This window comes from Corvus moneduloides, chromosome 6, assembly GCF_009650955.1.
Source record: "Corvus moneduloides isolate bCorMon1 chromosome 6, bCorMon1.pri, whole genome shotgun sequence".
Taxonomy (NCBI): Eukaryota; Metazoa; Chordata; class Aves; order Passeriformes; family Corvidae; genus Corvus; species Corvus moneduloides.
The window spans coordinates 39,645,223-39,660,749 of record NC_045481.1 but is presented as its reverse complement, the minus strand read 5'-3'; the positions used below and the strand labels follow the sequence as shown (position 1 = coordinate 39,660,749).

General features: G+C 42.4%; 1 protein-coding gene across 5 annotated transcripts in view; it reads right to left on the bottom strand.

Annotated features, from left to right (window-relative positions):
* Positions 1–15,527, bottom strand: part of NR1H3 (nuclear receptor subfamily 1 group H member 3) — a 31,812-nt gene that overhangs the window by 12,803 nt on the left and 3,482 nt on the right. For 4 of the 5 annotated variants that reach the window (XM_032111175.1, XM_032111178.1, XM_032111176.1 and 1 more), the window contains exon 2: positions 1,039–1,282. In XM_032111175.1, the coding sequence (XP_031967066.1) occupies positions 1,039–1,156 (118 nt within the window). In that variant the 5' untranslated portion in view covers positions 1,157–1,282. Of the gene's footprint in view, positions 1–1,038; positions 1,283–12,356; positions 15,506–15,527 lie in introns of those variants that run through there. The other variant, XM_032111174.1, reaches the window with a different exon arrangement.

Here is a 15,527-nt window from a genome sequence, read left to right as displayed (position 1 = left end):
TTATCTTTTCTATGACTGCTTTATTGAGACAGATAGGCTTGTTCTTTGATCTATGCAAATTATTTTCCATCTCTGAGCATGAAGCATTTTAGTAATAGAGATTATTATTTTTATTTTCTGTAGTCAGATAACACAGAAATAACGTAAGATGTATAAACTATGAATGCCACCTCTGAACCTTTAGCTCTCATTAGGGTCTTCCTTCCTTGGTAGATACCTTATTTAATAAATATGTTCCACATTTTGTGGCTTTTTTCCTTACATTTTCATGAGGAAACAATCAATGTATTTCTTTTCAGGTCCTCAAATCCATTTAAAGTACTTTTATTGGGTAACCTCATATCACCTTTTAACTACTCTCTTTGTTTCTACTCCACTGATGAGTCCTCATTCAATGTTCAGATTATCTCTTTGTTTTAGATCAAGATTGCTCATTGCCCCACTGCTGAGCAAATACATTAATTTGCCATATTTTCATTAAGATGATGACCCTATGCACTTGTGCTTTCCTTTTTTTTCCTGTTACCTGTCCAGAGATGTTATACTGTCTTCTTACAGTTTGAAAGTGTAGGATTGTGGCCATAAGCAGCAGCTTTAATTACAAAATCTCAGTTCTGTATCTGGTACTCTTAATCCTCAGTCAACATAAGAAACATAGAGAAACTCCTACTGCCTTCCCATTACATGAATCTGCAAAACCCTACCATTTCTTTGTACCACCTACCCTTGTTGGATTGTCACCTGTAGTAAAGATTTATTGTTCAGCAGCTTTTGATAAGGCTAAAAAAAAAAAAAAAAAATTTTACTGCCACAGACCTATCCTCTAGAAGGTCAAATAAGCAAAATATTCACCACATTTATCAGTTAGATAAGCCCAGTCTTCAGCTATCAATAACTGACTCTATTCTTAGACATCATATCTGAGTGCTTCAAGCACTGTAGGACTTGTCCTAAATTTTGCCAAGTATCAATTCTGCTTGCAACTGAAAGAATGAATAGCCCTTATCTTGCATGGATTTAGTAAGGATTTTTGCATACCTGCATGCTCAGGGGGGTTCTCTGAGCCAGGGAAGAGCGGAAGCCCTTCCTCCTCCATCTCAAATACACTTGCCACCCTCTTCCCATGATCCTGTGTGCTGAGTTGAGTGGGACCCATGGAGGCCACACAGGAAGGGCTCGCTATAATCTCATTGCTGCAGCATTGTTTCTGCCAAGCAAGGGGCCACAGGCATCTATCTTCAAAGGCCTTAGTTTCTCTCTTCTACTGAAAGTCAGGAAGTACCTGTGGAAAAAACAAACAGATGCAAAAGAGGCAAGAGTTCAGCTACTGAGACTATTAACTTCCAAAATCTGTTACAAGCTGTATCACAAGCAAGCTTCAAGATTTTGTTTCCGTAATTAGCTTTGTTTTATCAATGTTTATACTCTTGAAACACAGTATTTTAACAAACTGTGGTAAAAGGTACAAGACAAGCATATCCAGGTGCAAAACTATTCTTTCATTGCCAACAGATTTATCAAAGCAGGACAAGTCTTCATTACTGCTAACACTAAAAGTGCATTTCATCCCTGATCTGTCCAAGTGTGTAAGAGGGAAATTCCTGGCATTATAACCAGTGGCCTTTGTTAAAGCTCTCAGTAACAAATAGCTCAGTGCTGCCAGCTGCCCTGAATTTTGGTGCAAGTGTTGCAGAGCATATAAACAATTGGAAAAGAGATTTTTCATATAATTATTTAGCAGACTACAAAACATCAGATTTCCCTCTTACTATCAGTAGCCAAAGACTGTGACAAAGGTTGATGATGCATCAAAAATAAGGATGACAAATCCTCCCCTCACCTACAGTAAGAAATTGAAAGCCAACATCCTATCTATGGGAAATGGCAATGATACCATTCTCAGGAAATGGATTCACCAGCCTTCTGAGGACACCCTTTTTTGGAATGTGGAAACCATACGGAAAAGCATCTTCATTTTACAGTCCTGACTCCACTACAGAACCTGAAACTGGAAAGCAAATCCAACCACTTTTTTCCAAAAAGCCCCACCTGCACAGAAAAAGACCCAACTTGATCACACAGATTCAGTGAAACTGATGCAAATTGTTCATGTAAACACTTCCTAATCTGATTGAACATCAGTTGATCTTAACTCAGTGATTTACCAATGCAAGCTAAAGAGATTAACTGATTTAAAAAGCAGCTACGTGAAAGGCCTGTACCAGTCTGAGTGACTGAGCTCAGGACTGGAAGCCTATCAGTCCTGAAAGACAGGTGACAGAAAGCTCTGAAGCAGCCCAGATACAAGAGCATCAGGCAAGCAGGGGCATGCCTCACACACTGTAGTGCTGACCATGAAGAGGCAGAGAACCACTGTCCCAGATCCCTTCTTTCCTCCTGGATATTTGGGCCAGATCACGCAACTTTTCTTAAGATGTCAGAAACAAAGATGAAAGCAATGCTTCCACACACTAATCCCCTCCCAGTACTCTGAAACAGGCATCAAGTATAAAAACAAGTCACACTGTCAGGCCTGCTGAGCTCCTGTCATCTCCAATTACACTGTGGATGCAGGTGTTAAAATCCACAGGGCACGTTAATTCACGTGACCGTTGTAAACACAGCCTCAGTCTCCATCAGGAATTCAAAGCTCCCTTCCCTGAGGGAGCAGGAGAAACAGACTATCTAGGATAAAAGGAGGGACAAGCAAATATGAAACTTAAAACTATAGACAGAAAGAAGTCCTACTATGGGAGACTACAACCTAACCAATGTGATTTGCAACCAATTCAAAGAAACTCATGGTCCTCAAAGGAACAATGTGGCTACCACAACCAACTTTTTTTTAAAAAAGCCTCCCCAGGAAATCTTGCAGAATCTGAAAACCTTGTGGAAGCAGCATAGAGCATCAGATGGAGATGAGAACTTTAGTGTAACAAATCAAAACCCAACTTCTGTTCCTAGTCCTATGTAAGCTCCTCACCGATGCTCATACAGGTTTCTCTGGACATGTTTGGGCATGAAACAAGAAAGCTAAGCGTAAGCCTCTGCATCTCCACATTCCTTCAAACCACGCAAAAGACTCACTCAAAGATTAATTATTGTGCAGAATGAATCACCAGCAGCACTACTGCAGCAATTTTTGATCCCCTGGCTGAGGGATTGAGTGATAGTGCTCAGGCCCAGGCCCTCAGTTCAGTGACCCATTCTTAGTGCATCCCAGCCACAACTGAAACTTATTCCAGAAAACAAGAGGAGGGTACAGTCTGATGGGATTTCAAAACTGTGTGATCTGCACAACAATGACTGACATTGCAAGAGTGAAACCTGCTTTCAGCAAGACATCTGGAGCCCAAAGGGGAGTGTCTGAGAGGCTGCAAGCTACCAAGAGGGAGGGGAATATAAATCCACGTGCACATCCAGGACATGGCAACTGATAAGCCGCTATCTGTGCTGTAGAATTACCCAATGTGTTCCTGCTTCATACACCAGCCTCCAACCTTCCCAAAAGAAGAATGGGCCAGATAGAAAAGATTACTTGTCTTCTGTACTGGTAAGACAGAGCGTTTTTGGGGTTTTTGTGCAGGTGCAGTAACAGTTGCAGGCTGTGGAAAACTGACATGAACAGCAGCACTCTGGTGCTAGGTAAAGAAGCCTAAAGAGCATTTTCCTCACATGCACACAAGTGAGAGGCTGTACAACTAGGCCTGAGACTTAGTTTTCACAGAAATGCATGAGGATTGTTTTTACATGACTAAAAATCTTGTCTACTTTTGTACTAATAATCCCATTATTAGAGATTCACACCTTCCAATTTGCACCACCACTTCAACCAAAAATGCAGAAAGGTGATGGAAGCCATAACTGCAAGAGGGAACACTGTCTTGACACAGTCTGCTGTGCTGCCTCCCACTGTCTGTTTCAGCTCCTTCAGTTTTAGAAACCAGGACTGGCCATGTGACAAAAGATGAAGCAATCACTTCTCTCTAATGCAGCATCCTGAACAGAGTAACCTGGTGAGCAGACATATATGAGGAAACATGTAGAGACGAAAGGCTGATGGAAACAAATTTCTGCCAGCCCTTGCCACCCATGTCTCAAATACGACTCTGAACACTTCTGAAATGTGTTGCCATCAGCTTCACCCTACTCCATTTCTTCCATCTCCCCTTCTTTCCTGAGGCAACAGAACAACTCAGATGATCTCCAGGTCAGCACTCTTACAACAAGGCACTGCTTTTTTCAGAGACTAAAGGCTCTTGCACCTCATGCTAAATGCCAGAAACATTCATCTCTTCCTCCAGCAACAGTCTCATCCCACTCCCTCAGTTGAGTCCTCTTCTAAGTCAGCTGAAGCACTTACATATTCTTCTGGAAGACTTTGATCTGACCTGTCATCAACAGACTAAACTACAGAATATACCAACCTATTGTGCCACATTCACTGAGGACAAGTAAAGGAGATACCATTGGGCAGCACAGCTCATAAAGAAACCAAATGAGCCAGATGCAGTTACTGCGACACTTCTGCTAGACAGTGCTGTCTTCTCCCTTGTATTCCTACTTTGGTGCTTTCTGTGAGGAGTTTAAGGATCAGGCACCAGACCAGATGCAAGCATATCTCTGAAGAAACTGTACTGTGTAATACATGAATAATCAGAGGACTAGTACAACAAGCCCTTTACCTCCAAATAATGGACGCTCAGAGGAAAGAGTAGCTTTTTAGGAAGTTTGTTTAAGTCTCTGTGATCCTTCAAAACAGGATTTATTCATCACAGCCCTGGCCCTGTAAATTACAGTATCCTACAGCTTCTGCCAAGGCAAAAATATATAGCTATGTTTCAGTTCTCTAATGAATCACAAGCATGCACTCTGCAGCATGTCAGCATCAGCAGAAGAGACCTCACATTTGTGTACATATGCTAACATGACTGTGCTCACTGTGTGTCAACAGGACTGCACCTCTGTGCATGGGCCTTAATAGGCTGTTGGTGAACAAATGCATCTGACAGGAAGGGCTATCTTTCAGAGGTAACTAAAGCAGGGATATAATTTGGCATTTTGGCTTCTAATGTGTTCTGACACGCAATACAGATTCACACTGGGTGCTAGCATTTATCTCTGAAAGCTGGGCCCAGGGCAGTGCATAATGACCTCTGCTGAAACCTAAATGCATAACTTACACAGTGATGACGCTACCTTGGGTATCAAATGCTGGCTGCAGATCTAAATCGCCAAGAAAAAACCCCTACCTGTTAGACCGAGATTTCACGTGACTCTACAGCACCAGCAGAGAACTAAGCCCCTTGAGAGGCACCACTGTTCCAATCCTTTCACACAGAATAACCATATTTTGTGACCTAATGTTCTTGCTATACTGTGTCTGGTGCAGCAGCCAGTGTGTTTTCACAACTCTTCCCTAGGAACTTGGTACTACCCTGTAGCTGACTCAAAGAAACAAAGATTATTCCCAGCTCATGTTGGCTCATTCTTCTTCCTTCCCTCTACATCATCATATTTCTCAAGAGACGCTGAAACAGATAGCAGGTCTATGAGTGAGGCAGAAGTATACATATAACAGGTTTCAATTAGGAAAAGGTTGAAAAAGATACCCTGTACCTTCCAAGACAGAAAATGAATCTGTCGCTTTCAAAATGAAGTAATATTACATGTGAAAACTGTCAAAACTCACGTGGAAAAATAATAACCTTGACAATGGGAGGGACAAACCATGAAAATGCAAAATGTGAAAAGCAGTGCAACAGGATAGTGTAAAGAATGATTTTGAACAGTATGTTTACAGAGAATGGAAAAAACCAGATCTGCAACTCTCAGGGAACAGACTAGCCCAGTGTCCCTGCTGTAAAGCCCTCTCTCAGAGAACTGCAGGGACACTGTTCGAAATCGCATTATCCATTTTAATCTCCCAGAAGCATAAAGGTAACCACAAACTGGAAGCCGTTTGCAATCCACCGTCAGTGCCAAGCTGATAAAGAAAAGCTCCTGATCGCTTTCATTTGCTGTCCAGCTAAACTTCATCTGACCATGAGCAGCTGAAGACTGTAGCACTGCTCTGTGAGCCTTTTAAGTTGTTGCCACCACTGACAATTATGCAGAAGAGTCCTACAGGTCACTCCCAGCTGCACAGCTGCATTCAGGTCTCTTGCCCTCAAGTTAAGGGTCTTAATTGCCACCTCTCCCTCCCTAGCTCTGAGTTTCAGATCCTGCCTCCCCCTATCCCCCGCCTTACTCTGGGTTTTACTCCTGCTGCTGACCAACTCCTTTATTATCCATAACTTTGCTGACTGCTGGCATGGCCTTTGCCCAGGCATTTGTCTCTCCCTTTGAAGTGGGCTCACTGCAGCATCCAGCTCTCACTGGGTTTAGTTTGGTCTCAACACAAGGCATGCTGTCTCCTACCCCGGTCAGGTATGGAAACCACAGCAAAGTTCAGAGAACAGCAGAAGTGACTAACAACTGAAAAGATTAAAATAAACAAATGTATGTCACTTGGTTGAAAGAGTACTGGGAAAAGAAGAAAGGTGTAACTCTGAAAGACGCTATGCCTAAAAGAGCACTGAGACAGGAAAAGTCTGGCTGTTACAGAAAAACACCCTAAAGCTGAGTACTGGGAGACTGGAAGTCTCCATAACTTTCCTTCCAGAACTAGACCTTATAATTACAACCAAAATGCAAAGAGTTCTATGGACATTTCTGAATCTGAACTCAATACAACTTAGCTATTCCATGGGTGGAGAGTATCTATTATTATAAATAATGGAAGCAACAGAAGTTCCAAGCCAGTTTCACCCCACATCAGGCAAGAAGGAATACAGGACTGAAACAAGTGAACAAATGGGTTAGCAAAGTGAATTAGAATCTTAAGGCACAACTGTATGACCACATAATGCAATAAATCAGGGCAGAATAAGCCCAAAGTACTTCTGCTTGCTAAAAAGTCCAAACAACCAAACTTGTTCCTTGTCTACCATCTGCAGGGTACAAGATTTGTTTCTTTCCTGCAGAACCTGCAGACTCCCTCATTTTGGAAATATGGCTTCCCAAATTTTAAATCGGATGATGACAGAATGTGCTGACTGCAATCCCACCCAGGAAACTACAGGCTCTGCAGAGCTCACCCCTAACAGCAACTGTTTTGCAAGTCAGCTCTCCTGCTCACATGCCTCATCCAGCAGCAGAGGCTCCCTGCTCTCTCACCTGCCTCTCATTATATCTTGCCTGGCAAAGGCTGGGGTTTTGGCTTTGCCCTTCCCTTCAACTTTTGGTTTCTGCCTGATCAAAGAGAGCCATGTCAATACAAGGAGCAAGAAGAAAAGAGAGCATACGTGTGACTGCTTCCAGGGTGGGTAAGATCCTGAAATGGGCTGTGCCTTTATTTTTCCTCCCTCCCTCTCTCCCAACTGCCAGATGTCCTTGGTTCTGCAACTGATCGGAAGAGAAAGGAGATGGGGTTACTGGAGTTCATTCACACTGCACACAGGGCTGCTCTCGCCTCTCTTCCTGTTTGCAAGGAAGTATTAGTCCCTCTGACAAAGGGAGACAGAAAGAGGCAGACAAGAGGATAGGGGAAGAGGGAGAAGAAGAGGGAAGCGAAGAGAGAGAGGGGAGGGAAACAGGGAGAGGGAGGGAGTGATTATGGTAAGAAGATAAGAATTTTGCTTGGTTAATGAACTGGAAATGAGTAACGAGTGATATCACCTTGCTGCCACAAAAGTCCTTTAAAAGGCCATTGACACAAGTTCCTTTGAACTCTGGAAAACAACACAGTCCTGATCTGGGTAAAAAAAAATCTCTAGCCTCGCTGAGCTTTCTACTGTCACCTCAGCTTTCAAGCTTCTGACTAACCTAGAGTACAGCCACCTCAGGAATGGCCAAAACCAGGGCATGCACAGGCTTACAGCAAGGAAGATGTGACAGTAGCAGCATCCGTCCATCTTACCCTCCCCTCCAAGCCATCCTGTAAAATCACAAGTCACCCCTTCTCAGTTCTGTCTGGCCAGGTGAGCTGAGAAGCCAGTGTCACAACATGGGGTGGGGACAGAGCACAGCCACTTTAGAGGGACACCAACTTCTGCAGCACCCACAGGGATGAACATGAGCAGAACTTGATGTTTGTAGCTGAACTGCAGTAATCCCCCGTGTCTGGCTAGGACTGACAGCTCAACACCATTATCAGCACCGACCTTCAGATGGCAGGAAGCACGACTGAGTCTCTGATTTTTCCTGTAGGAAAAATCCCATCTATTCTCCTCCCAGGAGGATGAAACACTCAAAGCAGAGCAGCTGCCCCCTCCTGCTAGCAGAAAAGCAAAGAGCAGCTTTGTGCCACTTCTTGGGAAGGGAAAGGGAGGGAATCCAGCCTGGGGCCTTGTCCACAGAATTTGTCAGCATCAACTACAATAGCAATTTTTCCCTGAGGAAATTCACTTTGAATAGGGAACAATATTCTTTTGCCAGTAGCACTCAATTTCTCCAAGCAAATTTAGCTATCCTAGCAGTAAGTCTTTTCCTCCTGCACATCTAAATGTATCCATGCAAAGGTGGTTTTGGTTTGCATGTCTGTTTTTCTTTCTAGGGCCCCTGTATTGGCTAACACTGTCATTCCTTCACATTTCTAACTACAGCACCTGATACACACATGACCAACCAAAAAAAAAAAAAAAAGAATAAAATCAAATGTGAAAAGTTTTCAAGCAACCAACAAAACTTCCTACTATAAAAGAATCTGCTTACTAACAAAATCCCCCTTCAGTTTGGAAAACTAAAGTTGAGATGTTTGCAGCTCATTATTCCTGCTGCTGACCAGCTCTTACACACGCTTCACGCACCAACAGCTCATCATATCCAACTTGTAGGCCAAAAATGCAATCTGACCCCACCACCTCGGTTTCTTTATAAATGCCACTGCATGACATCATGGAAATCAGGACCACAGACTCAGTTTCTTTCTGGGCACCTTCTCTATATTTACTCAGCCATCAATATCTTGTCCTGCACAATTATACACAGCAAAACATAACAGTCAGGCATTCTTTGAAGCCACAGTTTTACAACCCAGAGTTTCCTTTGTCTTCCCAGAGAACAGAGTTTAAAAGAGACAAGAAATAATACTCAGTATCACTGAGATCAGAAGCCATGACAATAACCAACTAGGTCCGAAAAGCTGGGTTTTTTTAAATGGGGCTTGCATAGAAGTTGGAAGGGAGTGGGCAGAATTACAGAAGCCTCTCTCCTCAATAATTGTGGACCTTCTTTGGAGCACCACATTACAGCCAAAATCTTCACCACGGATCATACATTCCTCCTTTATGACCCTTAGTCCCACAGATGTTATAGCCCTGCTTCAGGGAAGCATGAGTCTGACTCATTGCAGATCTGAGAAGTCATCCCAATGCTATTTCCAACCTGAAGCAAGAGATCAGAACTAAAAAGAAAAAGAAAAAAAGAAAAAATGAGAGAAGCAAGAATCAATACCCAAAATAACATGCGGGTAGTGGAGATGCAACTAGATTATGTCTAGAAAAGAACACTGCAGACCTTTTTTCTGCAGGTAGAAAATGATAATGATAAATAATCCCACATACTGATTTTTTTTTTACCTGTTTCCTTAAAAAATTATTTCATCTCAACTATGCAGTAAGGGAACAATACTTCATGATCCATGCCTATTCTAGCCAAGCACCTTTATCAGCTGACGTCACGAAAGGGAAATCTCCTCAGCTCCCCAGGCTGTCTCAGAGCATCTCTTCAACACAGAACCTCAAACTGCTGTTGACTCCTCTGAGCAGGAACACGGCACAGTCCATTCACAGCACTGAGCTACTAAAACAGATGAAGGCAAAAAAGAAGCAGCTATACCATTTTATCAGGAAGATAAGATGACAAAAGACACATAAAGCCACAGGATACATCACAGCAAAGCCAAAAAGAGAAACAAAAAGAGAACTTAGAAGCCCTCAACTCCTATCCCTTGTCCAGACCACCTTCTCTTTCAAACTGGTCTTCTCCATCCTCTACCAGCTATGACACTAGAGAACATGAAGAATAGAGGCAAAAGAGGAAAGAACAGAAGGGAAGAGCTGCTTACAATAAAATTGTTTGTTCATTTTTCTGACTTCCTCCTTTCCTCCCACCCCAGGAGTACTTCCATCAGCATGCTGCACATCACCATAACTGATACAAGATTGTTTCTAGAAAACAGCATCTTAATAATGTCTCTATATAACACTTCGTATCCAAGCTCCATTCCACCCAAAAGCATCAATCAAAACAAATACTACCGTTCACAGGCAAACCAGAAATACAGTACTGGATTGCAAAACAATTAGGAAACTCATTAAGATTCCCTTCAGGGCAGTAGGGGAAAAGCACCAATTCCCATTCATAGAAGTATCATCCTTAGATGTAGCACAGAGGTCAGGAAGAAACTACAGTACTACAGAAACATCCATAATAAAGAACACATCAGAGGGATACTGGAATAGAGTTTTAAACTGCTTCAGAGTAAGCTTGACTATTAGTCTATTCCCCACTCAACCATCATCAGGGATCTATTTTGACAGGTTTTGCTAATACTGCTCTTAGAAGAGCAGGACGAGAGAGGCAGGGTTGCAGATGTACATATCCAAACCTAAATCAGCCAGAAGACTGCAGCAGAGCAATAAAGGAGATCAGAAGAGCAGCCAAGACACAGAGTGAAGACTGGCAGAGGGGTGCAGGTCAGAATAAAGGACTATTAAGAGCTTTGTTGCAAAGTAAACTTGCCCTGCTTTTGACAACTCTTCTGGATTCTGGCCTCTATGGGCTATTTCTGCTTTGGGGTCATTGGAACTGAACCCTCACAAGGTACAGTATCAACAAAATAAAGAGGACTTTTCTGAATTTTATAAACCCACCAGGCAGAAGCTAGGAGGGAAGGGTTAAAGGTCTGAAAGTGAGAGAAAGATCTGTGTGACAGGAAGGGAGCATGTGAGGGGGCGTGTGACAGGCTGTATAGCAGAATGTGTGTGCAGATCTCATTCCCTTCGAGGCTCTTGGCCAAATGTGGAGCTGAACTTTCTGCAGACTTTGTCCTGCCAAGTCATGTTCCCTTCTCACACTGCCTGACATCACCACAAATACTCAGCTGGAAAATAGTCCAGAGCCGGACAGAGTCCACCGCTCAAACACCAGCCAGTGAAATGGCTGCACTCACGGCACACCCACCAGATGGGAAAACAGAGCCACTGACTCTCCTCACAGGTTGCCTCCAAGCACCCAGGCCTCACCCTCATCCATGCAGAAAGAGCCCTATGAAGGCACAAAGAGACCAGAGGTGCTAACAGACCAATGTTTTCCTATTGCCCCAACAACACAGCACAGAACAGACTGATAGTCTGCATAAAGGCTCTAACAGAAAAATGCAAAAGAACATAACCATCAGACCATCTCAGTTTGTCACAAGTATCCTGCTGCAAGGAGTACAGTCTATTATCCCCAACTCTGGTACAACCGTGCCACAAGAAGGAAGCCATCACACTTCACCCATGGACAAATGAGAAGCCTGTGATCCTGCAAAGACTGATGATCCAGCAGGGTCTGCACAAAGCCAGCAAGCAAACATTATCCTCTCAGAGTGCTCCTATCACCTTGACTTCTCAGAAATAAATGCAAATCCAAGATCAGGGCTGCAAAATACAGCACGTGTATGAGCGTGTGGGAGTAGGCAATGGGACTAAGCCAAAAAATGGCTCCATTTCTTATTTTGATCCTTGTGTCAAGTAAGAAGGGTGTGGATGGCCCACTGATTCTGGGACACTGCTAAAGGCACCACCCAGAGCAAGTATCAGGGAGTAGCAGCGGGAGATGATACTGAAACAAGGGAGAACAAAGTCTGCAGTCTCTTCTTGTTTTTTTCTTCAGCCCTCACCCCAAGTTCTGCCGCTTAAAAGCAGCACTTTAGAAAATGTCCTTAAAGCACAGTTGATAGGGAGAAAATTCATAGTTTCTTCAGGCAAAGGTTTCTCCTTTCTCCACTCCTGTTCCATTTCTAGAAGAACAAACAGCAGCTTGGGAGCTTTCTGCAGACCGAGGAAAAATTTTTCTTCAGTCCCATGCAGGACAGAGAGCTATGTCCCTGCTTTTCAGACACACACAAATAACAGAGACTACATTGTATGATCCATAGTTATTTTATATCTTGCATTTTAAATTTTTATTTTTCATTTTAAAACACTCCTCACAACCAAAGTTCCCTCTTCCTTTGTTAAGGAAGGGGTTCTGACACCTTCCTTAAAGGTGCATTAGTGCAACCTTGCCTGTCCACATGCTATATGGATCTTAAATTATATCCTTACCTGGGACTTCCTGTCCAGACATGCAGGTGTCTGAGAATGTCCACCTCACCAGCTGTAAACACAAAAGCCATCTTTTGAATTTCTTCCTGGCCCTTTCACAGAAATCAGCATATTATTCCTTTCCTGCACACAATGGCCAAAGGTGGGAAGCATTCAATCAGAAGAGTGGAACCACAAAGTTGTTTGAGGGCCAGGTGACAGCTTCTCCTCCTACTCTTGGAGCTTGCAGCTCGCTGAGCTGCCCTGCCTCGGTGGCACTTCTCATGCAAGCCAATGCACGCTGCTGAGGGCTGCCCACAGGACTGAGTGTGCATGTGTACCTGCATGTCAAGGCATGCACCACCACAGCAAGCCTCAAAGGCTGCTCCAGTGCAAGTTCACGTGCCCACACAAAGCTGCATGTGAGTTTCTGCCGGTATGCGCGCAAAAAGCCGCTACGTGTGCCTACCTGACAGCCTGACTGTGAAATCCTCCAGCAAAAATCCCTGGCAAGGCATGTGGAGTCCTTTGGGGGCTGGCACATTTCTGCATGTATGTCCCTGGCAACCAAGATACACTACAGAGCTGTTACAGAAGCCTACCTGTTTGCCCTCATTTCATAAGAGCTCTAGATGAGACTACTTAAATTCCAAACATGCTCCTTTAAATGGGTTTTACATACAGCTTTTAAGATTACATTTGTGCAATTTATTTTCTAAGTTAATGGTAATCTGTGATGAAGTCTAAAACAACCATTTAAACAAACACATGCACCCCTGTTCAAGCAGGACATGGCTACTGGAAAATGTCTAAAAAGTCTAATTCCTAAACTCAAGAAAGTCACTAAGTCCACAGAAGCCACTGAAGTACAAAACAAATCTTTCTTAAAAAAGGGGGGCAGAAAGATAGTTTCTCCAATTCACTTATTAAATTAGTTCAGTTCACTCAAAGCTGGTGGAGGCAGCATAAAACAGGTGGGAGATATCTCTCTCTTACAATCTCCGGGATGATGAGTTATGCTCATTCTAAGATCTGAAAAGAGACAATTACCAAAACCAACCAGTTCATTCTGCTACGTACAGATAACACTACCCTGATAGAATCAATCATTTAATAGCACACTACAACAAGCATATTTTCTCTTATGTACCCAGTGCATGATTTGTCTGATTATAGTAGAATTATAAGAAAGTGCATATTTCATTTGACCTTTTTATTCAAATGCAGTTTTGTACAAGTCATGAGGAAAGAAATTCACCCAGTAAATACAGCTGACCGCTTTGTAATGTAAATACTTACTGTGATATAATAGCATAATTGGATACACAGTATGGTCCTGTTTGGTAAGAAGCAGTAATAGATGAGCCTAACTGATTAGACTAAAGCTGCCTTTTAAGAAATTATCAAATGCAACATGAAGTTTAAATGAATTATTTAAATCACTAACTTTAATCATGATTTCTATCAGCAAGTGAGAAGTCTTGATTTAAACCAATAGACCTTGTTTGCCTCATAGCTGCAGTGGGACCAATGGGCCAACACTGCCCTGCTCCCGGGAGGGAGAGAGGATACAACTTCCAACCCCTGCTTATTTCAAGAAATTTTATGAGCATATTTGCCAATATTTTTTTAAACCTTTAAACAAACTAGAAAGCCTTACATGCCAGGAGACACCTACTCTCCTGTCAGTCATGTGCTTTAGCAATCAGTCTGATACTCAACTAACATCTTATTTACATCTCGGAGAGGTTTCTATGAGTACACAATACAACCTGACTGTGCAGCCCAGCTTTTAAATTGCTTCAATTCTCACATCCCACGAGGTAGTTCTCCTACTTAATCCTCACAGGCACTAGTTCGGGTCTGCTCAAAACAAGAACTAGATTTCTCATTCTTTAACATTTTCTCTTCATTTCTTCACCAGCTTCTTACTAAATAAACATTTATCTTTTCCCCTCCTTAAACCTACTGGGAAGGTCTGCAATGCTCTGCTCTCCTCTGTGCACTACCTTAGTTAACCTTTGTCCTCCCCAAATAAGATTGTTAAGAGCTTGACAGGGCATACTTCAAAGTGATTTATAATATTACACCAAAATTATGTAAATCACATTAACATTTTCTTTTTGACACTCCATAAACCAAGTAATTTTGCTTTACAGGAAATCTGGTTTTGAGATCTCCAGATATAAAAGTACAAGTTACACTACCTTGAGAGGTGTCTCCCTTTTAGTGGGAATGCAAGAAAGGAATCTATGTTCCAAATATGGAAAAAAAAGTATTTGGTCCTGAGCAGAAAGTCACACAACAAAACTGACACAGGAGTGCTAAAGGAAGACATTGTACCATTTGTAACTGATAAATTTTTAAGGTCTGACTGAACATGGACAGCCTCTTTTAATTGAACAATATTATAAACATCTCTCAAACCTAAAGTAACTACAATGAAAATGCTAAGTCAAACATCATAGTTGTGTACTAGCAGAAGTATGGTCTAATGACCAAGTTCAACCTGTTTACAGCCTTAATGCAGACCTGTACCTATCAGAAAGAAGCACTCCCCTGAATTCCCTCCCAGGATGAAGTTCCTTCCCACCAAGAGAATTTCCACAGCAAGAGAATGTGGCTCTGCCTTCCTAAGTTATTATGCTGTAAGGAAAACAAGTTAACACATCCTACAGCAGATCAGCAGAACATTCTCCCCCAATTAAACAAGGTATCTTTGTACAGAATCATAAAATGGTTTGGATTGGAACAGGCCTAAAAAATCATGTAGGTTCCACCCCCACCACCATGGACAGGATCACCTCTGACAGTTCTGGAAGACTAATTTTTTTTCCAAGACTGTCAGGTGTGTGAATCTCATTACTTTGTGGGGGAGGAAAAAAAGGGAGAGTGACAATCTGATAAGCTTTCCTATTCAACATGCAAAGACCCACACATCTGCAACAATGACACTTTCACAGCAGCTGCTTCCAGAGCAGAAAGCAGGATCATCCTTCAATGCACCCAAGACAAAGCACATTATATTCTATACTCTTCCTTAGGCAGATAGGATCACTTCTGAAAAACAGCAATAATTAAAGATTTTAAAATCAAAACTTGAAATTTTGAAAACTGTCCATTTTGACAGCCATACAATCACAGACCAGATCTGATTATAAGAGAGATACTTCTGAGATCTGAGACCATCAC